The sequence below is a fragment of the Scyliorhinus torazame genome, chromosome 22 (genome assembly GCF_047496885.1).
Source record: "Scyliorhinus torazame isolate Kashiwa2021f chromosome 22, sScyTor2.1, whole genome shotgun sequence".
Classification (NCBI taxonomy): domain Eukaryota; kingdom Metazoa; phylum Chordata; class Chondrichthyes; order Carcharhiniformes; family Scyliorhinidae; genus Scyliorhinus; species Scyliorhinus torazame.
In genome coordinates, this window is record NC_092728.1 from 97698343 (window position 1) to 97726040 (window position 27698).

At 47.5% G+C, this 27698-nt stretch overlaps 1 protein-coding gene across 2 annotated transcripts in view; it reads left to right on the forward strand.

Moving 5' to 3' along the window:
* ccdc180 (coiled-coil domain containing 180) overlaps window positions 1-27698 on the forward strand; it is a 216211-nt gene that overhangs the window by 131065 nt on the left and 57448 nt on the right. For both annotated transcript variants that reach the window (XM_072488692.1, XM_072488691.1), the window contains exons 24-30: window positions 8280-8426; window positions 10515-10659; window positions 14210-14326; window positions 15606-15704; window positions 18488-18574; window positions 22425-22606; window positions 26138-26205. In XM_072488692.1, coding sequence (XP_072344793.1) covers window positions 8280-8426; window positions 10515-10659; window positions 14210-14326; window positions 15606-15704; window positions 18488-18574; window positions 22425-22606; window positions 26138-26205 — 845 coding nt within the window. The remainder of the gene's footprint in view (window positions 1-8279; window positions 8427-10514; window positions 10660-14209; window positions 14327-15605; window positions 15705-18487; window positions 18575-22424; window positions 22607-26137; window positions 26206-27698) is intronic.

The window sequence follows — 27698 nt, forward strand, 5'->3', positions numbered from 1 at the left end:
CCCCAGAAGTGGATAGCGCGCACAGGTCCCTAAGGGAGAATCCGAGAGCAAAGGAGCCGCTGTGGGTGGTGATTGTGAGGCGCCACAATTTTGTGCAGGAGAAGATATTGCGGTGGGCCAGAGAGAAACAGAACTGCGAATGGGAGGAGAACTATCAGGACATTGGAGCGGAGCTGGCGTAAAGGAGCGGCGGGTTTGACAGGGCCAATGCGGTTCTTTACCAAAGGCAGATCAAGTTTGGGATGCTGCACCCGCCGATTTTCGAAGGCCGGGTGTACTATTTTGAAACCCCAGAGGAGGCCAATGACTTTATTAGAGACCATAAAGTGGGGGAGAACTGAGTGTTGATGGGAGATGGAGGAGACGGAACAAGGAGTTGGAAATGCGGGTAGTGTGGGGGTTGGAGGATGGCGGCGGGTGGTTTTTGTGATTGTTCGTTAAGGGGCAATAAGTTTCTAAGGGGCAACTGCCACCCCCCCCCCCACCCCCCCCCCCCCCCACCCCCCCGCCTTCCCCACTGCTTGTGGTGGTTTTTCTATTTTTGGAGGGGGTGACCTCTGGTTTTGGATCTGTCTTTGTTTGTGTGAGGGATGGTGGGGTCCACAGGGAGCCGTTTGTACTGACCATGGAGGGAAAGGCAGGGGAGGGGTAGATAGGAGGAGTCTTCGGGCTCGAGCTGCCACTCTTGCAGGTAATGCTGGTGAACAGGAGTGAGGTGGGGGAGGTGGCCGTGGGGGTTGGTCAATGGGACGGGGGGGGGGGGGGGGGGGGGGGGGGCTGTTGGGGAAGGGGGGACGCAAGGTGGCAGTGTTGGAGTAGGAGTGGGGTCACCTTGGATGGGCCTGGTTTAGGGCAAAATTAAAAGGAACAGAACCACGGAGGATGACAGACAGTAAATGGGAGTGGAGGCGCTAACCTTGGCAACGTTCTAATCATGGGACGTACAGGGGCTGAATGGGACGATGAAGAGGTCTCGGAACTTGAGGAGGTGGTTTTTCTGCAGGAGACGTACCTCCGGGTGACACGGAGTACGTGGGAATCGTGATTTCTTTTTTTCAATTTAGAGTACCCAATTATTTTTTTCCAATTGAGGGGCAATTTAGTGTGGCCAATCCACCTAGCCTGCACATCTTTGGGTTGTTGGGGTGAAACTCACGCAGACACGGGGAGAATGTGCAAACCACACGGACAGTGACCCAGGGCCGGGATTCGAACCCGGGTCCTCAGTGCCGTAGACAGCAGTGCTAACCACTACGCCATGTGCCGCCCTTAAAATAAATTTAGAGTACCCAATTTTTTTTTTCCAATTAAGGGGCAATTTAGCGTGGCCAATCCACCTAGCCTGCACATCTTTGGGTTGTTGGGGTGAAACTCACGCAGACACGGGGAGAATGTGCAAACGCCACACGGACAGTGACCCAGGGCCTGGATCGAACCCGGGTCCTCAGCGCCGTAGTCCCAGTTCTAACCACTGTACGACGTGCCGCCTGGGAATCATGATTTCTGACCAATCACCGCAGTGGCTGGAGGTGAGACTTAGCTCGAGGCAGGAGCTGAAGCTGGGATGGAGGCTAGACCCGGGGCTTTTAGCGGACAGGGGAGGCACGATTTGGGAGGCATTGAAGGCTGTGGTTCGGGGGGGGGGGGGGGGGGGGGGGGGGGGGGGCGGGGGGGGAGATTATCTCATTCAAGGCGCACAGAGATAGGAGAAGGAGGAGGAGTACGAACGGCTATTGGATGAGATAGTCGAGGTGGATAGGAAATATTTGAAGGCCCCACCAAGGAGGGATTGGCGAAGAGAAGGTACAGGGGCAGTTCAACAGGCTGACGATGGAAAAGGCGGTGGGCATCTACGGAGAGCGAGAGGGGTTCAGGATGAATATGGGGAGAAGGCGAGCCGCATGTTAGCCCACCAGCTACGGAGGCAGGCCGCGTCTAGTGAACAACAAAAGAACAAAGAAATGTACAGCACAGGAACAGGCCCTTCGGCCCTCCAAGCCCGTGCCGACCATGCTGCCCGACCAAACTACAATCTTCTACACTTCCTGGGTCCGTATCCCTCTATTCCCATCCTATTCATGTATTTGTCAAGATGCCCCTTAAATGTCACTATCGTCCCTGCTTCCACCACCCACTACCCTCTGTGTAAAAAACTTGCCTCATACATCTACTCTAAACCTTGCCCCTCTCACCTTAAACCTATGCCCCCTAGTAATTGACCCCTCTACCCTGGGGAAAAGCCTCTGACTATCCACTCTGTCTATGCCCCTCATAATTTTGTAGACCTCTATCAGGTCGCCCCTCAACCTCCGTTGTTCCAGTGAGAACAAACCGAGTTTATTCAACCGCTCCTCATAGCTAATGCCCTCCATACCAGGCAACATTCTGGTAAATCTCTTCTGCACCCTCTCTAAAGCCTCCACATCCTTCTGGTAGTGTGGCGACCAGAATTGAACACTATACTCCAAGTGTGGCCTAACTAAGGTTCTATACAGCTGCAACATGACTTGCCAATTCTTATACTCAATGCCCCGGCCAATGAAGGCAAGCATGCCGTATGCCTTCTTGACTACCTTCTCCACCTGTGTTGCCCCTTTCAGTGACCTGTGGACCTGTACTCCTAGATCTCTCTGACTTTCAATACTCTTGAGGGTTCTACCATTCACTGTATATTCCCTACCTGCATTAGACCTTCCAAAATGCATTACCTCACATTTGTCCGGATTAAACTCCATCTGCCATCTCTCCGCCCAAGTCTCCAAACAATCTAAATCCTGCTGTATCCTCTGACAGTCCTCTTCGCTATCCGCAATTCCACCAACCTTTGTGTTGTCTGCAAACTTACTAATCAGACCAGTTACATTTTCCTCCAAATCATTTATATATACTACAAACAGCAAAGGTCCCAGCACTGATCCCTGCGGAACACCACTGGTCACAGCCCTCCAATTAGAAAAGCATCCTTCCATTGCTACTCTCTGCCTTCTATGACCTAGCCAGTTCTGTATCCACCTTGCCAGCTCACCCCTGATCCCATGTGACTTCACCTTTTGTACTAGTCTACCATGAGGGACCTTGTCAAAGGCCTTACTGAAGTCCATATAGACATCATCCACTGCCCTACCTGCATCAATCATCTTTGTGACCTCCTCGAAAAACTCTATCAAGTTAGTGAGACACGACCTCCCCTTCACAAAACCATGCTGCCTCTCACTAATACGTCCATTTGCTTCCAAATGGGAGTAGATCCTGTCTCGAAGAATTCTCTCCAGTAATTTCCCTACCACTGAAGTAAGGCTCACCGACCTGTAGTTCCCTGGATTATCCTTGCTACCCTTCTTAAACAGAGGAACAACATTGGCTATTCTCCAGTCCTCCGGGACATCACCTGAAGACAGCGAGGATCCAAAGATTTCTGTCCAGGCCTCAGCAATTTCCTCTCCAGCCTCCTTCAGTATTCTGGGGTAGATCCCATCAGGCCCTGGGGACTTATCTACCTTAATATTTTTTAAGACGCCCAACACCTCGTCTTTTTGGATCTCAATGTGACCCAGGCTATCTACACACCCTTCTCCAGACTCAACATCTACCAATTCCTTCTCTTTGGTGAATACTGATGCAAAGTATTCATTTAGTACCTCGCCCATTTCCTCTGGCTCCACACATAGATTCCCTTGCCTATCCTTCAGTGGGCCAACCCTTTCCCTGGCTACCCTCTTGCTTTTTATGTACGTGTAAAAAGCCTTGGGATTTTCCTTAACCCTATTTGCCAATGACTTTTCGTGACCCCTTCTAGCCCTCCTGACTCGTTGCTTAAGTTCCTTCATACTTTCCTTATATTCCACACAGGCTTAGTCTGTTCCCAGCCTTTTAGCCCTGACAAATGCCTCCTTTTTCTTTTTGACGAGGCCTACAATATCTCTCGTTATCCAAGGTTCCCGAAAATTGCCGTATTTATCCTTCTTCCTCACAGGAACATGCCGGTCCTGAATTCCTTTCAACTGACACTTGAAAGCCTCCCACATGTCAGATGTTGATTTGCCCTCAAACATCCGCCCCCAATCTAGGTTCTTCAGTTCCCGCCTAATATTCTTATAATTAGCCTTCGCCCAATTTAGCACATTCATCCTAGGACTACTCTTATCCTTGTCCACCAGCACTTTAAAACTTACTGAATTGTGGTCACTGTTCCCGAAATGCTCCCCTACTGAAACTTCTACAACCTGGCTCGGCTCATCCCGCAATACCAGGTCCAGTACCGCCCCTTCCCTAGTTGGACTGTCTACATATTGTTTTAAGAAGCCCTCCTGGATGCTCCTTACAAACTCTGCCCCGTCTAAGCCCCTGGCACTAAGTGAGTCCCAGTCAATATTGGAGAAGTTGAAGTCTCCCATTACCACAACCCTGTTGTTTTTACTCTTTTCCAAAATCTGTCTACCTATCTGCTCCTCTATCTCCCGCTGGCTGTTGGGAGGCCTGTAGTAAACCCCCAACATTGTGACTGCACCCTTCTTATTCCTGACCTCTACCCATATAGCCTCACTGCCCTCTGAGGTGTCCTCCCGTAGTACAGCTGTGATATCCTCCCTAACCAGTAGCGCAACTCCGCCACTCCTTTTACATCCCCCTCTATCCCGTCTGAAACATCTAAATCCTGGAACATTTAGCTGCCAATCCTGCCCTTCCCTCAACCAGGTCTCTGTAATGGCAACAACATTATAGTTCCAAGTACTAATCCAAGCTCTAAGTTCATCTGCCTTACCCGTAATACTTCTTGCAGTAAAACATATGCACTTCAGGCCACCAGATCCGCTGTGTTCAGCAACTTCTCCCTGTCTGCTCTGCCTCAGAGCCACACTGTCCCTATTCCCTAGTTCTCCCTCAATGCTCTCACCTTCTGACTTATTGCTCCCGTGCCCACCCCCCTGCCATACTAGTTTAAACCCTCCCGTGTGACACTAGCAAACCTCGCGGCCAGGATATTTATGCCTCTCCAGTTTAGATGCAACCCGTCCTTCTTATATAGGTCACACCTGCCCCGGAAGAGCTCCCCGTGGTCCAAATACTGAAATCCTGAGAGTGCGGACAGGGAAGGGAGAGGTAGTGTCGGAGCAAGGAAAGATAAATGAGGTGCTCAGGGAGTACTGAGAAGTTGTATAGGGCAGGCACTGGAGGAGCCCTTAGGGTTGAGAGAGGTGCTGGATAGCATAAAGGAATGAAGTCGGGGAAGGTCCAGGGGCCGGACGGTTACCCGGCAGAGTTCTGTAAGGAGTTCGCGACAGAGTTGGCACCACATTTATTGGGGATGTTTAACGAGGCGTTGGAGAAGGGGGAGCTGCCGGAGACACTGACCCAGGCTTCGATCACGAAAAAGGATAAAGACCCGCTAGAGTGTGGATCATATAGACCCATTTCAGTGTTGAATACAGATGAGAAAATGTTGGCTAAGTTAGTGGCGGGAGGATGGAAGGATGCATTCTGGGGGTGGTTGCAGAGAACCAACGGGTTTCGTGAAGGGCAGGCAACTTTCCAATAACATTAGGTGGTTACTAAATGTGATCATGACCCCAATGAAGGGACGGGTAAGGAGCTGGTGGTATCTATGGACGCGGAGAAGGCTTTCGACCGGGTGGAGTGGCGGTACCTGTTTGAGGTTCTGGGAAGGTTTGGGTTTGGGCCGAAGTTTGTGGTGTGGGTGGGTCTGTTGTAGCTGGCCCCGGTGGTGAGTGCACGGACAAACAAGATGAGTTTCTTTCAACGGCCTCCGACCGGCGTCGCGTCGACCACGTGCTCGACTGCCACCGATTCTCCGGCCGCCGGAGGTTCACGTCCCGGTGTCGGACCCGATCGCGAGCCTGACGCCCCATTCTTCGCCCCTGCGCCGAGCGTTTTCGGCTCGGAGAATCCCGGCCCAGAACTTTCTGACTCAGGGACATGAATTTTACCATGAGTGGTTATCATTGCTGCCTCACAGCGCCGAGGACCCGGGTTCAATCCCAGCCTTGGGTCACTGTCCATGTGAAGTTTGCACATTCTTCCCACGTCTGCTTGGATCTCACCCCCACAACCCAAAGATATGAAGGGTAGGTGGATTGGCCATGCTAAATTGCCCCTTAATCAAATAAATGAATGATACCATGAGCCAACTGACCCTCCCCTTAGAGAAATGCCCTGTCTCCACTCATAGAGCACACCTGAAATCAGTAGGCAGTGGTGGCAGTGGTGGCCGGGGTTGGGGAAGGGTGCCGGTAAGGGGTTGAGGGGGAGGGGGTCATGTGGGTATCACAGATAGCGGACCAGCCCCCATGATTAATTCATCATGATGCAATTGGAGCACTTGTGAGAGACCTATCCTTGAACACATCACACTATTTGCCTGTGATCCGCAACAGCATGTATTATTCTGTAATATTACAGATGTTATAATCTATCAAGTGAAGATTTACATTTTTTAAATTTGTGGCTTTTTTAAAAACTTGGGCGAAATTCTCCCCCAACGGCGGGATGTCCGCCGACTGGCGCCAAAGACGGCGCCAATCAGACGGGCATCGCGCCGGCCCAAAGGTGCGGAATGCTCCGCATCTTTGGCGGCCTAGCCCCAACATTGAGGGGCTAGGCCGACGCCGGAGGGATTTCCGCCCCGCCAGCTGGCGGAAATGGCGTTTGTTGCCCCGCCAGCTGGCGCGGAAATGCGCGCATGCACGGGTGCGTCAGCGGCCGCTGTCAGTTTCCCGGCGCATGCGCGGGAGCGTCAGCGGCCGCTGTCAGTTTCCCGCGCATGCGCAGTGGGGAGAGTCTCTTCTGCCTCCGCCATGGTGGAGGCCGTGGCAGAGGCGGAAGGGAAAGAGTGCCCCCACGGCACAGGCCCGCCCGCGGATCGGTGGGCCCCGATCGCGGGCCAGGCCACCGTGGGGGCACCCCCCGGGGTCAGATCGCCCCGTGCCCCCCCCAGGACCCCGGAGCCCGCCCACACCGCCTGGTCCTGCCGGTAAATACCAGCTTTGATTTACGTCGGCGGGACAGGCAATTCCTGGGCGGGACTTCGGCCCATCCGGGCTGTAGAATCCAGCGGGGGGTCCCGCCAACCGGCGCGGCCCGATTCCCGCCCCCGCCCAATCTCCGGTACCGGAGACTTCGGCGGGGCGGGATTCACGGCGGCCAACGGCCATTCTCCGACCCAGCGGGGGGTCGGAGAATGACGCCCCTTGTCTCAGATGTGGCAAGAACGCATTTGTTTCCAGTCCTAAATGCTCTGGGGTAGTAATGATCAGCTTTTTTGAACTACTATAGTACATACAGTGCTGAAGATCCGATTGTGGTATTAGATAGGGAATTCGTGATCTTAACTTAAGAACAATTTAGAAGAACAACAATAATAATAATTATTATCTTTATTGTCACAAGTAGGCTTACATTAACACTGCAATGAAGTTACTGTGAAAAGCCCCTAGTCGCCACATTCCGGCGCCTGTTTGGGTACACAGAGGGAAAATTCAGAATGTTCAAATTACCTAACCTTTGGGACTATATGGGCGGGATTCTCTGACCCCCCGCCGGGTGGGAGCGGGAGTCACGCCATGCCGTTTGGCCCCCCCGGCGATTCTCCGGGCCCCGATGGGCCGAGCGGCCGTCCGTTTTTGGCCAGTCCCGCCGGCGTGAGTTACACATGGTCCCACACGGCGGGACCTGGCAGGTAAGTCGGTGGGGGTGGTCCTTGGGGGGGGGGGCGAGGGGGGGGGGGGGGGCGGCGCGGGGGGGGGGGGTTGGACCCGGGAGGGGGGCCCCACGGTGTCCTGGCCCGCGATCTGCGGGCAGGCCTGTGCTGTGGGGGCACTTCGTCCTTCTCCTATAGGGCTCCGCCATGGCTGGCGCGGAGAAGAGAACCCCCAGCGCATGCGGCAAAGTGCGGCCGGCCGGTCTGCGCATGCGCGGAACCACTCCAGCGGTTCCGCGCATGCGCAAACTCGCGCTGACCCTTTGCCACCGGCTGAAGCAGCTCCAACCCCTCCGCCGCCCACCTAGCCCCAAAAGTGGGGAGAATTCCGTACTTTCGGGGGCTGTTGACGCCGGAGTGATTGGCGCCGGGTCTCCCGCCGGTGTGGGGACTTAGTCCCCTGGAAGGGAGAATCCCGCTGGATAGGTTCAATTCAGAATGGCTGATGATGTCCCCATGAAGTTCATTCCCTTGTTCTTCCTGCCTCATAGGTCACAGTGTTCTTCCGCTTTGTTCATCACACTATAAATTGTTTTTTCTTTCTCATTGTTTTGCATTATCCCAGGCTGGTTACTTTGCTGAATTCCCTTCACACCAAACAAGATACATACATGGACTCTGTCGACAGATTACTTCGCAACTTTCAGTATACGATGGACAAATCTCTATCACAATTACAAGATGGCAATGCACAATTTATCACATCATTCAGGTACCAATGTAAAAAGATTGAACTTGACTGTATCAAGAAGCCTAAGCTTTAGGTGCATCAAGTGGGATGTGTGAAATTCTGATTAATAATGGGTTGCAGTTTCAAGACTAGGTTTAAATCCACCTTAAACTGCTGGGACAAATGTCAGTTTATCTAGTGGCCAAAGAGTCGCTCGCAAAGTGTGTTTGTACAATCATGTTGAAAGATATTTTTGAAGTGTATGCACCGTTACAGTGTATTTTTGGTTATAGATATCTAGTTCATGTCTCATAGCAATATTGCAGAAGTAATTTTAGCTCTGGGAAGATTAAGGCCTAACTATGGAAAATTAGATGAATGCTACCAAAGCAGCTTAAAGACTATTACACTTAAAAAGGTTGGGGGGCCATGGTGACTTAAGGGTTTAGCAGCTAGAAAGGTAAGATGATAAAACAATAAATGGGCTTACTTAGCTGAAGAAGGTGGGGTATCTAACCTGCTTGTAAAGAAATGCAGCCCAGAGAGTTGTTTCAGGAGCTGGAGCTACAATTAATTTTAAAGCATTCAGTGAGCCCTGAAAGACTACTTTGTCATGGTGAAACTTAAGAAAGCTCGAGGTTTCAATTTAGTTGCGTGTTTGCTTCGGAGTGTGAGTGTTCTGTAGCAAGGAAAAAGACCATTCCGGAAAGACCTGCTGTTACAGGGTCCATGTAACCAAGGCTTTGCTGTTAGCTGGCTCTGTGCAGTTGGGGCTCAGATGAGGTCCTGGGAGCCATTTGATAGCTCTATGCAGTTAAGGCTCAGAAGAAGTCCTGGGGAGCTGACACTGAATTTTAGAGCATAAGATAGGCTTTGGGAATTATTTCATCTTTTTGACCTTGTATAGTAAACGTTTATTTTTATTTGGGTAAAGCCCGTAGAATCTTGTGGTCATATACTCTGAGCAAGTGTCTTGAATTCAACTTTGTCAACTTTAAATAACACGTTATGTGACCCTAACTGGATTTAACCAAAGATTTAGGGCTCTGGTCTAGGTCCATGAACAAATGCAAAGTCATGAGATTTAGTAGGAGTCACAGAATCACGAGATCATTGCAGCACAAAAAGAGGCCATTTGGTCCATCGTTCTATGCTGGCTCTCCAAAGGACCAATTTACCTCGTGCCACCTTGCGATCTACTCCCCATAGCCCTACACATTCTTTGTTTTTATATAACAATCCAATTCCCTTTTGAAAGCCGTGATTGAATCTGCCTCCACCACAGTCTCAGGGTGTGCAATCCAGATCCCAACGCACTGCGTGAGAAAGCTTTTCCTCATATCCCCATTGCTTCAATGGCAATATAAGCCAAATATAAGCTGTTGATATCCTCTAAGATATTGTAGAGAGATTTGGGGATACTGGCAGATAGATCAGTAAGTGCACAACAGCCATAAAGAAAACAATAGGACCTAGGGCTGTATAGTTAGAGAATCTTTTTCCAATTAAGGGGCAATTTAACGTGGCCAATCCACCTACCCTACACATCTTTGGGTTGTGGGCGTGCAAACTTCACATGGACAGTGACCTGGGGCCAGGATCGAACCCCGGTCCTCGGCCTCATGAGGCAGCAGTGCTAACCACTGCGCCACCGTGCTGCCCCTGTATAGCTAGAGAATCAAGCAAACATTTCTCCATAGTCACCAGGTCTGGTCCCTCCGAGAGTACTTGTACAGTTATGGAGAAGTCACCACATTATGAGAGGAGCATCCAAGCATTGGTGTTGGTCGAGTGAAGGGCAACTAAGTTGACAGCTGTGATTCGGCACCTGTTTTATGAGGAGAAGCTACAGAAGTGGCCATTTGTTCTTTTGACATGGAGAAGGGCTGAATGGATTTGAATGCAAGGGTGCACAAGTTTAAAATGCAGGAGCACAATTGATTACAGATTTGTGGAATAAAGCTGCTCAGGAGGAACATTGAAACATAGAATGTTTGGGGATATACGGGCAATTAGAGAATTATTAAGTGATACCATTATAAGTTGAGTAGGTAGCAGCGATCCAGCAGAAGAGATTAAATTGTTGAGCCTTTTGCTTGTTTCTAAACAAAATCTTACATTGAAATTTAGGTTATTTGCAGAAGGCGGTAACTATACACCACATGAAATTGGGTTATACAACGAGAAAGTGGAACAGACAACCACCAACATTGCCAAGACAGAAGGGACAATTCTGGTTGATTTAGAACTAATGGAAGCCCTATCCTTAGAACAGGTATGTACTGAATATTAAATAAGAAGTCACTGTTTTTGGTTTATTTAGAATGAAACTGCCTGAAAATAAGACTTATTTAAGCTTGGTCTAGTCAGTTGCAATGTCTTAGTGTGGACGTATCTGTGAACGGTTTTGTAATTTATAGCTTACCGTTGACTTCATAGGATGCATAGCTCAACAGCTTGCCTCAGCCAATATTAATTTGCTATGGATATCGAGATGATAAAATGGCCACAAAATCATTATATGTAGAATCCTTGTGATGCACAACTGAAATAAAAACAGAAAATGCCAGAAATACTCAGCAGGACCGGCATCATCTGTGGAGACAGATATAGAGTTGACAATTCAAATGAATTGCCTTTCACCAGAGCTGAAATTGTTAGCAGTGTAATTGGTTTCCAGTCTCAAGAACAAATGGGAAGGTCAGTGGGAACAGGTGATTGTTAATGCCAACAGTTTTCCTATTGCCGCCATGTTGTATGTTCAGTAGGTCTCACAAAGAGGTTCTGAGTCTTGTATGGTTGAACAATAAGTATTTATCGAGCACACATAACTATGCACATATATACAGGATATAGCTTAAGCTATGGCTAACTCCATGCTTGCTTCTGCACAGGTCTCTGTCCTGTTCACAACTGGCCATGTACTCTTTACATCAATCACAATTATTGCAATCCCGAACCAGACCCCAACAGTGGCTAGACCACTGGACTGAAACCCCAATATTTTAGTTTATTCTGTAAGACTGTACGGAAAGAATACTTTTATCTTTTATAATCTTTATTGTCACAAGTAGGCTACATTAACACTGCAATGAAGTTACAGTGGCTACATTAACACTGCAATGGAGTGTGAAAAGCCCCTAGTCGCCACATTCTGGCGGCTGTTCGGGTACACAGAGGGAGAATTCAGAATGTCCAATTCACCTATTGGCCCCTAGTCCAGTTTCGGGATTTGTGGGAGGAAACCGGAGCTCCCGGAGGAAATCCACGCAGACACGGGGAGAACGTGCAGACTCTGCACAGACAGTGACCCAAGCCGGGAATCGAACGTGGGACCCTGGTGTTGTGAAGCAACAGTGCTAACCACTGTGCTACCGTGCTGCCCTTATGCTACTGTGCTGCCCTAGGATTGATTGTTCCAGGATTGATTGAAGAAATAGAGAATTAGAATTTTTAAACCAAAGCTTTATTATTAACACATTGTTAAACTCTTTAACATCACACCTGAAAATAGCTTACAATTACCCCTTAAACAATACTATTCAATGCAGTAAATGCAATGCCTTTAATTACTATCTCAATTCCCAATTAAACAACAAGAAAGGGAAATCATACAACTCTCAATCCATCCTACATTCCGATGGCACAGAGGAATACTTGCTTTCCAGAACAGATTTGGCTCCTGTTAGAACCCCGGTAGACTCTGGCTGGATATCTTCCAAAAGTGGTTTCAACTGATTGGTTTCAGCTTCCCCTTGTCCTCAGACAAGGCTGCACTGCTTCAAATACTATTACTTTTTTAAAACTATCCTACTGTGAGAGCAAAATACTTTACTTGTGGTCTAAAGAGTAGCTAGATCAAAACGCCACTCAAAATCATTTTCAAAATGTCTGAATGCCCACGGTGCCGAAGACCTGGGTTCGATCCCAGCTCCGGGTCACTGTCCGTGCGGAGTTTACACATTCTCCCCGTATCTGCGTGGTTGGGTCTCATCCTCACAACTCAAAAAGATGTGCAGGGTAGGTGGATTGGCCACGCTAAATTCCCCCTTAATTGGAAAAAAATAATTGCGTATCTAAATTTCTTTTTTTTAAATGTCTGAATGCCTTAGCTCCACCCAGCAATGACATCATCTCCCCAAGCTGAAAGCAAATCAACTCCCCAGGCTGAAAATGCATTAACTCCCCAGGACTCCCTCTAGTCAAACAATAGTGCATTAGCCCAGGCTTTCACTCTGGTCAAATTCACCTCTGGCTCCTAAAAGCTTTCTGGTCTTGCACAACAAGACTCTTTTTAAAACATGACTACTGCAGTCAAATACACTCCAAACCAGGCTTCCAAACCTCAAATTGCCAAATGTCCATAATCCAATATATCCAACATCCTGCATTCGTCACACAATGTGGCCGGTTCTGTTTCCCAATCCCACGGTAACCCTTGCTATGACAGATACCTTTATAATAAGTCCTGAAGACAGGAATGCAATGAACCATAGAACCACAGAATTCCTACAGGGCAAAAGGAGGCTATTCGGCCAATCAAGCCTGCACCGACCCTCCAAAAGAACATCCACTCACCCGCCCCATCCCTGTAACCCCACCTAACCTTTGGTACACTAAGGGGCAATTTAGTATGGCCAATTCACCTAACCTGCGCAGATTTGAACTGTCGGAGGAAACCTGGACACATGGAGGACACGGGGAGAACATACAAACTCCACACAGTCATCCAAGGCTGGAATTGAACCTAGGTCCCTGATACTGTGAAGCAACAGCGCTAACCACTGTGCTATCGTGCAGTGCCGCAAGAAGTTTGATGACCTCCATGTGTGGCCAATGAATGTACCCTTACATGGCAAATTCTGCCAGCACCATCACTAGCTCCACACATTTCCCCTGGCTGAGAAATGCCCCTTGAAAAACTAAGGTGGTGAATGTCTTCTGCTGAAAGCCTTCCTCTTCCCTCTGAAGGCAACTTGTCATCTTGGCTGCCTCTGGTTCCTTTCATGTTTCAACCTAAGGGGAACTGTGCCTATCAACTTCATGATTGGGACAAGGTGGTGCACTAGGAGCCTTTGAAAAGCATACAACTCCTTCCAAATGTTGAGCACCATGCCTTGCTGACTTAACCATCTTCTAATAACTCATTCAACACCCAAATGCGTCACTAACTCAGGAATAACAGATAGTAAAAAGCAACTCACCCGCAAATAGGAAGGTGATACCTTTAAATAGCACTGGTGGGCGAGTCGCTCATGCAGTTGAATGGATGCTCAACTTTGCTTGTTCGAGAGGACATTAACTGAAGCAGTAGGGATCAAAATAGCAGGTCTGACATCAAATCAGTATTAGACGCTGAATATCATCATGATCTTCGCAATCTGCACACCTCCGGCGCATACATGGGAACCTTCGCCTATTGTCCTCCACAATTGGCTTGTGTGCGGTCATGTGCTGTGCCAGCTGGCAATTAAGCAGTTGACATAAAATAAACAATTTCAAATGCTGGAAAGGTGCAGCAGTCCTATCAGCATTTGAAAGAGAAAGGCGAGTTTGTCTGCAAATGTCCTTTTGACACTTGTCTTCCAACTGTTTCACCAGCAAGATCTTTCAGTCCACCGAAGGTAGGATGCATTTAAATCAGTTGAATACACGTCATTGCAATCATGACCTATACCGGTTTATTGACCTCAAAAATGTTTTACGTGCCTCATTGGACAGGTCTATTTTATCAGACTTGCAACTGTTCATGCCAAGCAAGTCTAACGAATTATGAATCATAGTGTGATATTGAATATGTTACTTTTATTCATTCTTCCAAATAGAGCACTGGGGTGATCAAAGAGGTTGAAGACAAATTCACGCGTTACACGTTAGATTTGATGTTCATTGAAAAAATCAAACGATTTCTGACAAACACTCAAACAAGAATTAAAACTGAGGTAAGAGATTCTTTCTGAGTCAATGGGCTTTTTTTTTTCTTTATTCGTTTACGAGATGTGGGCTTCGCCGGCCAGGCCAGCATTTGTTGCCCATCCCTAATTGCCCTTGAGAAGATGGTGGTCAGCTGCCTTCTTGAATCGCTCCATGTAGTGTCGGTACATCCACTGTGTTATTTGGGAGAGAGTTTCAAACTTTTTACCCAGCGACAGTGGAGGGACGGCGATATATTTTCAGATCAGGATGATGGGTGACTTGGAGGGGAACTTCCAGGTGATGGGGTTCCCATGTATATGCTGCCCTTGTCCTTCTAGATGGTAGTGGTCGTGGGTTTGGAAGGTACTGCCTAAGTTCTTACACTGCAGCTTGTAGATGGTACACACAGCTGCTACTGTGCGTCGGTGGTGAAGGGAGTGAATGTTTGTGGGAATGGTGCCAATCAAGCAGGCTGCTTTGTCCTGTACAGTGTTGAGCTTCTTGAGTGTGGAGCTGCAAGTGGAGAGTATTTCATTATACTCCTGATTTGTGCCCTGTAGATGATGGGCAGGCTTTGGGGAGTCAGGAGATGAGTAACTCGGCACAGGATTGCTAGCCTCTGACCTGCTCTTGTAGCCACAGTATTTATATGGCTAGCCGAGTTCAGTTTCTGGTCACTGGTAACTCCCAGGATGTTGATAGTGGGAATGCATTGATGGTAATGCCTTTGGTGTCAAAGGGCATTGTCTTGATTCTCAATTATTGGAGATGGTCATTGCCTGGCACTTGTGTGGCGTGAATGTTACTTGCCACTTGTCAGGGGGAGGCTGGATATTGGCCAGGTCTTACTGCATTTGTACGTGGACTGCTTCAGTGTCTGAAGAGTCACAAATGGTGCTGCTGAACATTGTGCAGTAAACAGCGAATGTCCCCATATCTGACCTTATTTTGGAAGGAAGACCATTGATGAAGCAGCTGAATAATAATAATAATCTTTATTTGTGTCACACTTACGTTACACTGCAATGAAGTTACTGTGAAGATGGTCGGGCCTAGGATTCTACTCCAAGTGGGGATGTTGTGAAAACCAAATTTAAGTAATCTTCCTGTATTTTACTTGAGGAATGAAGAAATACTAATAGCGTCCCTGATTGCTTGGGATGCAGTACATTCTGGGACAAACCCAGTTTGATCCCCAGTTCATGCTGAATTAGTGGATCTCAGCCAGACTAGCTTTGGGGATGCTAGACATGCCCCTGGGTCTAGGGAGATATTTCATTTTAAATTAATATAGCTACATTTCAGGCCGCCGTCAGCAACAGACAAACACTGGATATAGCTTCCCATCTTGAACAGTTGGAACAGAAAATAGATGCATGTGCCCGACCCAATTTGGACAAAGAGGTGAGTAGAATTTCTACTGGAATTAGCACTTCTTTTGAAAATGTTACTCCATGTTTACAGACCAATATGTGAGTTTTTTTTCCTTTATTTTGTACTGATGACTTTTCCCCTCTTTTAACCACCACAAATGGCTGGATCATTCTGGATCACCTGGAAGTTTGACCATTAAAGTATGACAATCACTTCTGATAGCCACTGCTAAATCCCTTTCATGATGTTCTACTGCAGTTTTACACTTTGGTGTATAGTTGATGGTCATTGTAGGAGGGTAACCTTCATAGACAGTTAAACCTTTTTACATTCAATATAGGGAACTGACCTTTGAAATATTACTTCACTGTACAATATGGAGACGGGAGTGCTAATCCACAGAGCCAAACTGCTGTACTTAGTTTGTTGAAACCTTCTGGTTTTAATCCAGCAGTACATTCATCAATGGGTCACAAAAGCTGCCTGTTTTCTATGTCATTGAGACTATAGACTTCATAGGGCAGCATGGTAGTATTGTGGATAGCACAATTGCTTCACAGCTCCAGGATCCCAGGTTCGATTCCGGCTTGGGTCACTGTCTGTGCGGAGTCTGCACATCCTCCCAGTGTGTGTGTGGGTTTCCTCCGGGTGCACCGGTTTCCTCCCGCAGTCCAAAGATGTGCAGGTTAGGTTGATTGGCCATAATAAATTGCCCTTAATGTCCAAAATTGCCACTAGGGTGGGGTTACTCGGTTATGGGGATAGGGTGGAGGTGTTGACCTTGGGTAGGGTGCTCTTTCCAAGAGCCAGTGCAGACTCGCTGGGCCGAATGGCCTTCTTCTGCACTGTAAATTCTATGATGACAGAGGCAGAATTGGGTACCTGTTCTTGATTGTACTCCTGTAATGTAAAAGCACCTATGCCATTGACAGGGGGAAATTTTGCACCTGCGTCTGCTCCGAGCGTATGCGCTGACACGGGTGCAAATTCCCGCAAGAATTGGGAAAAGAGATTCTCCCTGGCGAGACCTTGTTTCCCGATTTTCCCCACCACTCGCCAGTGGTGTAATGAGGGTTCCACCCACATAGGACAGGAACCTCATTAAATACTTTTGACTGTGTCTATTTTATTATTAACAGGCCTCCCTGCCACATGCCCCCCCCCCCCCCCTCACTAAATATCCAAACCATCAGCGAGGTACAGCAGTTAGTTAAAAATGGGATTCAGTCAAGGGGGTCCTGTTGGTAGCGCCAAGGTAGGTATAGTCCCTGGGGGAGACGGACATGCCCGGAGCACTGCCCCCTGACACAGCATGGCAGTGCCAACCTGTACCAAGGGACAGTGCCAGAGGTGGTCGCTGTTGAAAACCCTATTGGGGCTTTCCCCTTATGTATGGGAGGTGTAGAAAGAAGAGCCGATGCCTGTGAAGGTTGGGGGAGAATTGCCTGTGAAGGGCGGGGACTTGCCTGTGAAAGTGGGAGGCTTTCCTGTGAAGGGGGGCTTGGCTGTGAAGGGAGGAGGGGATTTGCCTTTGAAGGTGGGGGCGAGAGGGGGGATGCAGATTGGGGGAGGGGACTTGGCTCTGTGGGGATACTTCTGTGGTTGGGGAGCGGCGGGGGGGGGGGGGGGGGGGGGGGGGCGGTGGAAACACCGGATACCTACCTGGCGAGTGGGGGTGTCGCCCTAATGCGTTTTGGTTGGGTCCTCCTTGTTCATAGCCGATCAGAGCATCCTTTAAAGATGGCGCACCAATCGCTGTGGAAGCGGTTTTGCTGGCTCTATCAGGCCACGCCTGCCAGGTGCGGTCCGGGTCCATGGGCTGAGTCTGCCCTGAAGCATGGCGCGGCCGCTGCAGGTTGCCGCCGTGCGCATGCGTGGCCACAGACCTGGCAATGCTCCGAGCCATATCGCCAGCTAGAGCTGGGAGCCGTTTTCACGCAGGCATGGGGACTTAAGTCCCCTGTATTACCAATCTTGGTCTTTCTCTGAGGTTTTTAAAAAAAATGTGAGGCAAGTACGTCCCGAGCTGGTGTTTGAAAAATGCAACAGAAATGCCCAAAGGTGGCATTGCTACCTCTCTGGCAAACTTCTGCAGCCTCTCTTGCACTGCCATGAACAAGGCAGAAGGAGAAAAATAGCTTGGTGCCTGATTGACAATCCTTTGGGATTGTGTGTTCTCAAATGTCTTTTTTTTGTTGTCTTTCCCCTGTATTTGCATTTTATCCTCATACAATAACCATTGATTCTCTTTTCCTCACTCTCCTCCTGCAAGCCCTCTGGCAACCAACATTTTCCCGTACTGTCTCCTCTTGCAGCTTGCTTATCCCTGTGTACCTCTCCAAAAGGGTACCCCACCTCTCCAAAGAATTTTGACAGCTTTAGATTTTCTCATGCCTGGTCTAAGGTGCCCCCGTTTTATTTTGCACACCGCATTAATGAAGATCAGATCCGCCTGAGACAGCTGCACTGTGATTTAGTACCTGCCCACATTCCACTCCTCGTGAAAATGGAGCTGCCGTGCTTGGTGGCAGGATTTTCAGATTCAGCCCTCTGCCCACCACTTTTGTAACAACGGCTCTCCTTCTTTTATGAAAATTCAGGACTGGGAGTGGAATTTTCCATCGGCAGGTCCCGCCGAACGTCAGTGGCCTTCTGGCTGGGCTGCCGAATCTCCCGCAGCGGTTCCCGCCACGAACGGTCTGGAAAATCCCAGCCTTTTTATTCGCATTCGTAAACAGATACAATAAAAATAGACTTAGCCTGTGTGAGTCCTGCTATTGTAAGTAATATAATTGTGACATCATCTCCCCCAGTTTGTGTTGCCTGAGGAACTCTATAATTTTGCCAAAGTTATCCGGGACCTTATGGAGAAGAGGGCGATCTATTTGAAATGTTTGGTGGTAAGTCCAAAGTGTACCTATTTTTGTTTAAATTTAGAGTACCCAATTCATTTTTTCCAATTAAGGGGCAATTTAGCGTGGCCAATCCACCTACCCTGCACATCTTTGGGTTGTGGGGGCGAGACCCACGCAAACACGGGGAGAATGTGCAAACTCCACACAGACAGTGACCCAGAGCTGGGATCAAACCTGGGAACTCAGCGCCGTGAGGCCACAGTGCTAACCCACTGCGCCACCGTGCTGCCCTCAAAGCGTACCTATGTGTATGTCTGTGCATTCGTTTTTAACGAAAAGAAATCTCAGAATTAGAAAATTACACTTCCCGATAACTCATTGATGTGGAGAGGATGTTTTCCCTTGTGTGAAAATCCAGAACTGGGGGGGGTCACTGTTTAAAAATCAGGAGTCAGTCGCCCATTTAAAACAGAGATGAGGCAAACATTTTTCACACAGAGGGTTGTGAGTCTTTCTTCCTGAGAAGATTGTGGAAGAAGAATCTTTGAATATTTTTTAAGGCCAAGGCGGCTAGCTTCTGGTCACAAGTAGGCTTCAAATGAAGTTACTGTGCAAAACCCCTAGTCGTCACATTCTGGCGCCTGTTCGGGGAGGCTGGTACGGGGATTGAACCGTGCTGCTGGCCTGCCTTGGTCTGCTTTCAAAGCCAGCTATTTAGCCCTGTGCTAAACCAGCCCCCTGGTTGGTAAGTTTTCGGGAGTAGGCGATGGGTTGCCATCAGATCAGCCGTGATCTTATTAATTGGTGAGGCTTATGTAAAGATGAGACATGAAGGTTAAGTTAGGGCGCTCGAGAGTTACAGGTTAGCTAGGAAGGACCTAAAGAGAGAGCTAAGAAGAGCCAGGAGGGGACATGAGAAGTCTTTGGCAGGTAGGATCAAGGATAACCCTAAAGCTTTCTATAGCTTACTACATTGTATATGTTGTGTTGCCCTATTATGTATTTTCTTTTATTCCCTTTTCTTCTCATGTACTTAATGATCTGTTGAGCTGCTCACAGAAAAATACTTTTCACTGTACCTCGGTACACGTGACAATAAACAAATCCAATCCAATCCAATCCAGATATGTCAGGAATAAAAGAATGACTCGGGTAAGTGTAGGGCCAGTCAAGGACAGTAGTGGAGGTTGTGCTTGGAGTCCGAGGAGATAGGAGAGGTGCTGGATGAATATTTTTCGTCAGTATTCACACAGGAAAAAGATAATGTTGTTGAGGAGAATACTGGGATTCAGGCTACTAGACTAGAAGGGCTTGAGGTTCGTAAGGAGGAGGTGTTAGCAATTCTGGAAAGTGCGAAAATAGATAGGTCCCCAGGGCCGGTTGGGATTTATCCTAGGATTCTCTGGGAAGCTAGGGAGGAGATTGCTGAGCCTTTGATCTTTAAGTCATCTTTGTCTACAGGAATAGTGCCAGAAGACTGGAGGATAGCAAATGTTGTCCCCTTGTTCAAGAAGGGAAGTAGAGACAACTCCGGTAACTATAGACCAGTGAGCCTTACTTCTGTTGTGGGCAAAATCTTGGAAAGGTTTATAAGAGATAGGATGTATAATCATCTGGAAAGGAATAATTTGATTAGAGATAGTCAACACGGTTTTGTGAAGGGTAGGTCGTGCCTCACAAACCTTATTGAGTTCTTTGAGAAGGTGACCAAACAGGTGGCTGAGGGTAAAGCAGTTGATGTGTATATGGATTTCAGTAAAGCGTTTGATAAGGTTCCCCACGGTAGGCTACTGCAGAAAATACGGAGGCATGGCATTCAGGGTGATTTAGCAGTTTGGATCAGAAATTGGCTAGCTGGAAGAAGGCAAAGAGTGGTGGTTGATGGTAAATGTTCAGACTGGAGTCCAGTTACTAGTGGTGTACCACAAGGATCTGTTTTGGGGCCACTGCTGTTTGTCATTTTTATAAATGACCTGGAGGAGGGCGTAGAAGGATGGGTGAGTAAATTTGCAGATGACACTAAAGTCGGTGGAGTTGTGGACAGTGCGGAAGGATGTTACAAGTTACAGAGGGACATAGATAAGCTACAGCACTGGACTGAGAGGTGGCAAATGGAGTTTAATGCAGAAAAGTGTGAGGTGATTCATTTTTGGAAGGAATAACAGGAAGACAGAGTACTGGGCTAATGGTAAGATTCTTGGCAGTGTGGATGAGCAGAGAGATCTCGGTGTCCATGTACATAGATTGCTGAAAGTTGCCACCCAGGTTGAGAGGGTTGTTAAGAAAGCGTATGGTGTGTTAACTTGTATTGGTAGAGGGATTGAGTTTCGGAGCCATGAAGTCATGTTGCAGCTGTACAAAACTCTGGTGCGGCCGCATTTGGAGTATTGTGTGCAATTCTGGTCCCCGCATTATAGGAAGGATGTGGAAGCATTGGAAAGGGTGCGGAGGAAATTTACCAGAATGTTGCCTGGTATGGAGGGAAGATCTTATGAGGAAAGGCTGAGGGACTTGAGGCTGTTTTCGTTAGAGAGAAGAAGGTTAAGAGGTGACTTAATTGAGGCATACAAGATGATCAGAGGATTGGATAGGGTGGACAGTGAGAGCCTTTTTCCTTGGATGGTGATGTCTAGCACGAGGGGACATAGCTTTAAATTGAGGGGAGATAGATATAGGACAGATGTCAGAGGTAGGTTCTTTACTCAGAGAGTAGTAAGGGTGTGGAACGCCCTGCCTGCAACAGTAGTGGACTCGCCAACACTAAGGGCATTCAAATGGTCATTGGATAGACATAGGATGATAAAGGAATAGTGTAGATGGGCTTTAGAGTGGTTTCACAGGTCGGTGCAACATCGAGGGCCGAAGGGCCTGTACTGCGCTGTAATGTTCTATGTTCAGGCTTGAGGGGTTGAATGGCCTACTGCTCCTTGTTCGTATGTCCATTAGGTAAATTCTATGGCTTGTGTGATACTGAGACTGAGGATAGAAAGGTCCCAAGCTCATTCTTCAGTTTGTGCTGATAAGTTGTGAACCTACGAAATGAAATAACTGGAGGAAAGACATGACCTAGAGTTTGTAATAGCATCTGTAAAGGTATTTTGCATCATTTTGTGCAACCACATAGGTGCTATTTTGTTCTTCGTGTTTGGAATAGTTTACCTGCGTTCTGTTTATTGAACTCATCATTTTCTTTGATGAACCCTTTCTAATTATTTGTTTTCCATCCTTGCTCTTCGCATCACCATACATACTCTCTGATAAAATGCTGCTTGTCGCTCCTCTTTAGATTTTGAGCAGTGACTTTGGAGAACTGCTTTGTTGGAAATATCACCCCCATCCCTAACATCTGCACGGTCTCTTGGCCTAATCCAATGTGAACAGGGAACAAGGAGAATTTATTAAAATGAACTGACCATGATATTTTGTGAAGTCAGTTTTCTGTAAAACTGATTCAGGGTGCGTGCATTTCAACAAATGCGCTGGACCCAAGCCTTTACCCTTCTATTAACCTTTCGAGTAAAGCTGTAGTGGCTGATGTGCACATGTACCTTCAGATCTCCTTTAGTACCCCATTTCTGTTGCCTCCAGAACCAAGATCCTCTTCAGGAGTGCATTCTCCTGTCATCATCCTGGGTGAAAGGCAAATGGCCACTTGTGGCAGCACTTTGTGCCAGCTTTGCCATTTTGATCCTTGCCCTGCCACAAAAATGTTCAGCAGCAATGGCAAGTTGTTCACCTCTGTCCTTCTTTATGGGGTATAAGGATGACTGTATTATATTTGGCTTTGATGAGCACACCATTCATTAACATTCATAAATCAAAATGCCCAAAATTACCATTGCCTCCCATGAATTGTATGAGCTTCAAGGCTTCTTATCATTTTTCTTTATCCTAGGAACCAGCCAAAAAGGAAGCTCCCCTCCAAGGACCACTTGCCACAGTCACTCACGTTGAATTTCAAACACATGAGAATAAAATAAATGAGAACAAAATAAATGAGCATCTGCTGATTCCCGCCAGAAAGGGAAAGCCTATCATTGATGATGTGGCTGTTGGTGTCATCAAAGAACTATTACTGTAAGTGAAATTAGCTTAATGAACATACCAGCACTGGCAGGAAACTGATGGCTTGAGTGAAGTTATTCAATTCTATTTTCAAGATGCTAGTCCACGTCATCAAACCTTATAAAACTACACTATTTACTAGGAGGGTCTGAATAACGATCTCAGCAGGAACTATTTTCTTCCTCCCTTGTCCAGAGCCACTCGACCAAAAATCTTATGAATGTCCTCAGGTGTACAAATTGCGCCAGAAGATTGGGTGATTGCCAATGTAACACCTCTGCTCCCAAAAATAATAAAGGATAAAGTTATAGACCAGTCAGCCCAGTATTGGTAACATTCTAGAAATCACATCGTGAGGTGAAGCTATTGGGACACTGGAAAGGCATGTTAATTAAGGACAACTGATATAGATTTGTAACTGTTATAACCCACATGAGAGCTACGGGGCCGGGCTGATTAGGTTCCCCGTGACTATCGAGGAATAGGAGTTACCCGGCAGAGGGCGCGGAGCTCCCTCATTAGCGGGGAACTAACCTGGACATAGAAACCCCGGCCCGAGTGTGGGCGGGGGCACGGGAGTCACTTCGTGGAATGGTGTATTGATTTTCATTCGATCTTTAAATGAACCTTTGTATCCTTTACGTTCCCTTGTGGTCGCTTCCTTGGATCCAGCATCTGACAAATCATATCTGACATATTTAATCAAGCTCTTTGATTTGATTTGATTTGATTTATTGTCACATGTACTGAAGTACAGTGAAAAGTATTTTTCTGCGGCCGAGGGAATGTACACAGTACGTACATAGTAGGCAAAGAGAATAATCAACAGAGAACATTGACAAATGGTACATCGACAAACAGTGATTGGTTACAGTGCGGAACAAGGGGCCAAACAAAGCAAATATATTACAAATTCAAGAAAACAATTCAGTGTATTGACAATGGACAAGCAGTACATTTCTAAAAGGTTAGGGCCGGGATTTATCTGCTGTTCCTGCTGGCGGGATCTTCTGGACCCGCCGACAGTGAAACCCCGCCGTGTGTTTCCCAGCGGTGGGGGGGTCCATATGACGGGAAACCCCGTTGACAATGGCGGGACCAGAACATCTGGCCAATGGCGGGCTGCCCCTGCCCTTGAGCTCGTCTGCATTCGTAAGCTTTGGAAGGCCATCCACCTCTGTGAAAATTTGGAAAGGTTCAAAGATGAACTCCTAATGAACTCCTTAAATGTAGTAATTGGCTTGATCATTGGTCTGGGCGAGTTCAATAGCCCACCCTCATGAAAATCGCCTGGGCCACCAATGGAAGTGGCAGCCCTCTATTCTGTTTGTGCGGTTTCTTTTAGTCACCCTTTCATAAGAACAGAAGAACTAGGAACAGGAGTAGGCCATCTGGCCCCTCGAGCCTGCTCCGCCATTCAATGAGATCATAGCTGATCTTTGTGGACTCAGCTCCACTCTCCGGCCCGTACACCATATCCCCGAATCCCTTTATTCTTTAGAAAGGCATCTATCTTTTTCTTAAAAACGTTTAAAGAAGGAGCCTCAACTGCTTCACTGGGCAAGGAATTCCAGAGATTCACAACCCTTTGGGTGAAGAAGTTCCTCCTACACTCCGTCCTAAATCTACCTCCCCTTATTTTGAGGCTATGTCCCCTAGTTCTGCTTTCCCCGATCAGTGGAAACAACCTGCCCGCATCTATCCTATCTATTCCCTTCATAATTTTATATGTCTCAATAAGATCCCCCCGCATCCTTCTAAACTCCAATGAGTACAGTCCCAGTCTACTCAACCTCTCGTCATAATCTAATCCCCTCAACTCTGGGATCAACCTAGTGAATCTCCTCTGCACTCCCTCCAGTGCCAATATGTCCTTTCTCAGGTAAGGAGACCAAAACTGAACACAATACTCCAGATGCGGCCTCACCAACACCCTATACAATTGCAGCATAACCTCACTAGTCTTGAACTCCATCCCTCTAGCAACGAAAGACCAACCTGATCCTGGCAGCAAAATCTGACCCCAGCACTCTTCTCATTGGATTAAGAGGCATTCTAATGGAGGTGATCAAAACCATGAGGCATTTGAATGTTGGTGCATTGGTAATTTGAGGGCATAAATGTAAGATTTATACCAAAAGAACAGGTGGGATTTGAAGAATTTGGGGGAAAGGGTCAATCACATAGGGGAGGATTCTCCAGAACCATCCCTGGCAAGGCCGGTTGCGGGCAAGAATGGACAATTCGTCATTCCAGCAAAAATCGCATTCACCATGGCACCGGGAAATCACAGCTGCAAACCAGGGCGGATGATTTTGGCAATAGTGTCATTTGGAGTGTCCATATATGGACTACGTCAATTCCCCAGGGACAGGGCGGCACTGTGGCGCAGTGGTTTGCCCTGCTGCCTATGACGCTGAGGATCACAGTTCAAACCCGGCCCTGGGTCACTGTCCGTGTGGAGTTTTCACACTCTCCCTATGTCTGTGTGGGTTTCACTCCCACAACCCAAAGATGTGTAGGGTAGGTGGATTGGCCACGCTAAAATTGCCCCTTAATTGGAAAGAAAGTACAATTAGATACTCTTCAAAAAAAATTTAAATTTCCCAGAGACAGACAGCATGTGGGCCGTTATGTCCACAGTCCACACAGTGTTCTTCAATGATGAAACCCGCATGGATCCAGGGAGTTGACATAGGTGTTCATCACTGCTAGAAATGGCACCATCAAATTTTCCCACTAAGCAAAGAGTTATTATATGGACTTACCCATCAGGGAGAGCAGTAGGTACAGAATCCACAATAGATTCATTTTTCATATTCTTTCATTTGATATGGGTATCACTCACCAGTTCAACATTTGTTGCCTTTCCCAAATTGCCCTATAACTGAGTGGCTTGCTGGACCACTAAAGAGGTCAGTGAGGGGATCAACCACATTGCTGTGAGTCTGGAGACACATGTAACCCGGACCAGGTAAAGGTTGCAGATAGTTTTTTTAACACAATCGGTGATACCTTCATGGTCGAGACTAGCTTTATGTTGAATTTAAATTCCACCAGTTGCCATGGTGGGGTTTGAACTCATGTCCCCAGATTATTAGCCTGGACCTCTTAATTACGAGTCCAATGACATTGCCGCCACCTTCTCCTTTCGAAGGGAAATGGATGCATGCATTGAAATACTTAGTTAAAGAAAAATTTAATAGGGAATGGCAACATAGAACATAGAACATTACAGCGCAGTACAGGCCCTTCGGCCCTCGATGTTGCGCCGACCTGTGAAACCACTCTAAAGCCCATCTACACTATTCCCTTATCGTCCATATGTCTATCCAATGACCATTTGAATTCCCTTAGTGTTGGCGAGTCCACTACTGTTGCAGGCAGGGCATTCCACGCCCTGGATTGAAATAAATGGATCGGCTTTTCAAACAGTTGGCACAGGTCGGTTGCATTTAACATTAAACTTCTGTCATTCAATGCTGCAATCCTCGTTCAGTATTGAATATATAATAATAATCCTGTATCGTCTTTAACCTGCAGGACCCATAAAGCAGAAATCCAGCCTGAAACAGAGGGTGAGCTAACGGATGAACAATCTACAATTAGAGGTGAGACAAAACACAATCCTTTGCATTTTCAACACCCATCACATGTTGAACACAGAGGGAGCTGCTGGGCAGCAAATTGTGTTTATTCCCCCTTTGATTAGTTTATTGAAAAACACAGAGTAAGGATTGCTACCATCTGTAAATTACAGAGGCGGCAATAAAGCGTCACGATATGTGACCGCTGTACACCTGGGCTAGGGTAGGGAACAAAAATAAATCAATTGCTTCTATCTAAACAGTATGTATACGTGGATATCTTAACATCACTCAAATTCAAACATGCTGCTGATACTATTGAAACTAATACATGAAGAATGTGTGGATTACTGGAGTGTTGCCAAATCCCCAAAGGAATTCTTACCATTGAATCAACTTAATTTTTGCAACAAATTTGTTTTATAACATCTTTTTCTTGTAGGATTTGACTGTAAATCCGCCACTAGAATTAATGGATTCCGAGTGTGTCATTGAAAAGTGTCACGTTTGCGAGTCAGTTTCAAATGATCCCTTTTCTCTTTCCCAATTTTGCTTCCTTATCTCCCCTCATCACCAAAAGATATGCATCACAGCCCAACCCTGTCCTAGCCTTACCCATGCACTTCCCGGCAGAGATGTCCAGATCTCAATCAGAAATGGGAACGCTGCCTAATATTTCTGTAGGGATACGTGGGATTTTCACCTAATCAGGATGACTTTAAAAATGGCGGACGGGTCCCGATTCTAAGATTCCCGACTCCATCCCAGGCCGTCTGATTTTCAGGAGAGTCTTTAAAACTGGGGTCCGCGGAACCCTGATGGTCCATGGAATGACTGCAGGGTCCGTGAAAGCTCCAGTTTAGCTGCAGACGGGGGTGAAGGCGGATGCCCTCGCCTTTGCCTCGTTAATAGCCCAGAGCGTGTTCTGCTTGGGTGGATGTCTCCTATTCCTCTCAGTGCCCTGGCCTGGTTGGGTGACCTCATGGCTGTGGTAGTGTCAGGTATTGCGGTACCCGAGAGGCTGTAGACCATTGCGTAAGCCTAGCAGCTTGCCATTGGATGTTTGGTATGTGGCTCCGCCCTGACAGGCGGGGTATAAGAACAGATGCCGTCCCAGCAGCCGTCATTCTGTACCGAAGCTGCTGGGGAACAGATCGAGTCGATTAAAGCCTTCAGTTATGATACAACCTCGTCTTCAAGTTTAATTGATTGTGCATCAATTTAATAGACTACTCTTGACCTGAAAGAATAGATCTGCGAATCAAGCCGGAGTGTCTACAACTCAGCCCCCACGCGGAGAACCCGGCTGCGATTTTTAAGCACTGGCTGGCATGCTTTAAAGGCTACCTCGATAAGGCCGGAGGCACCCCCTCAGGAGAACAGAAACTGCATCTTCTGCACTCGAGGGTAAGCCCTGGAATCTTCTCCCTCATCGAGGAGGCGGAGGACTATGATGATGCGATCGAGCTGTTAAAAGGACATTATATACGCCCTGTGATCCAGGTCTAAGCACGTCA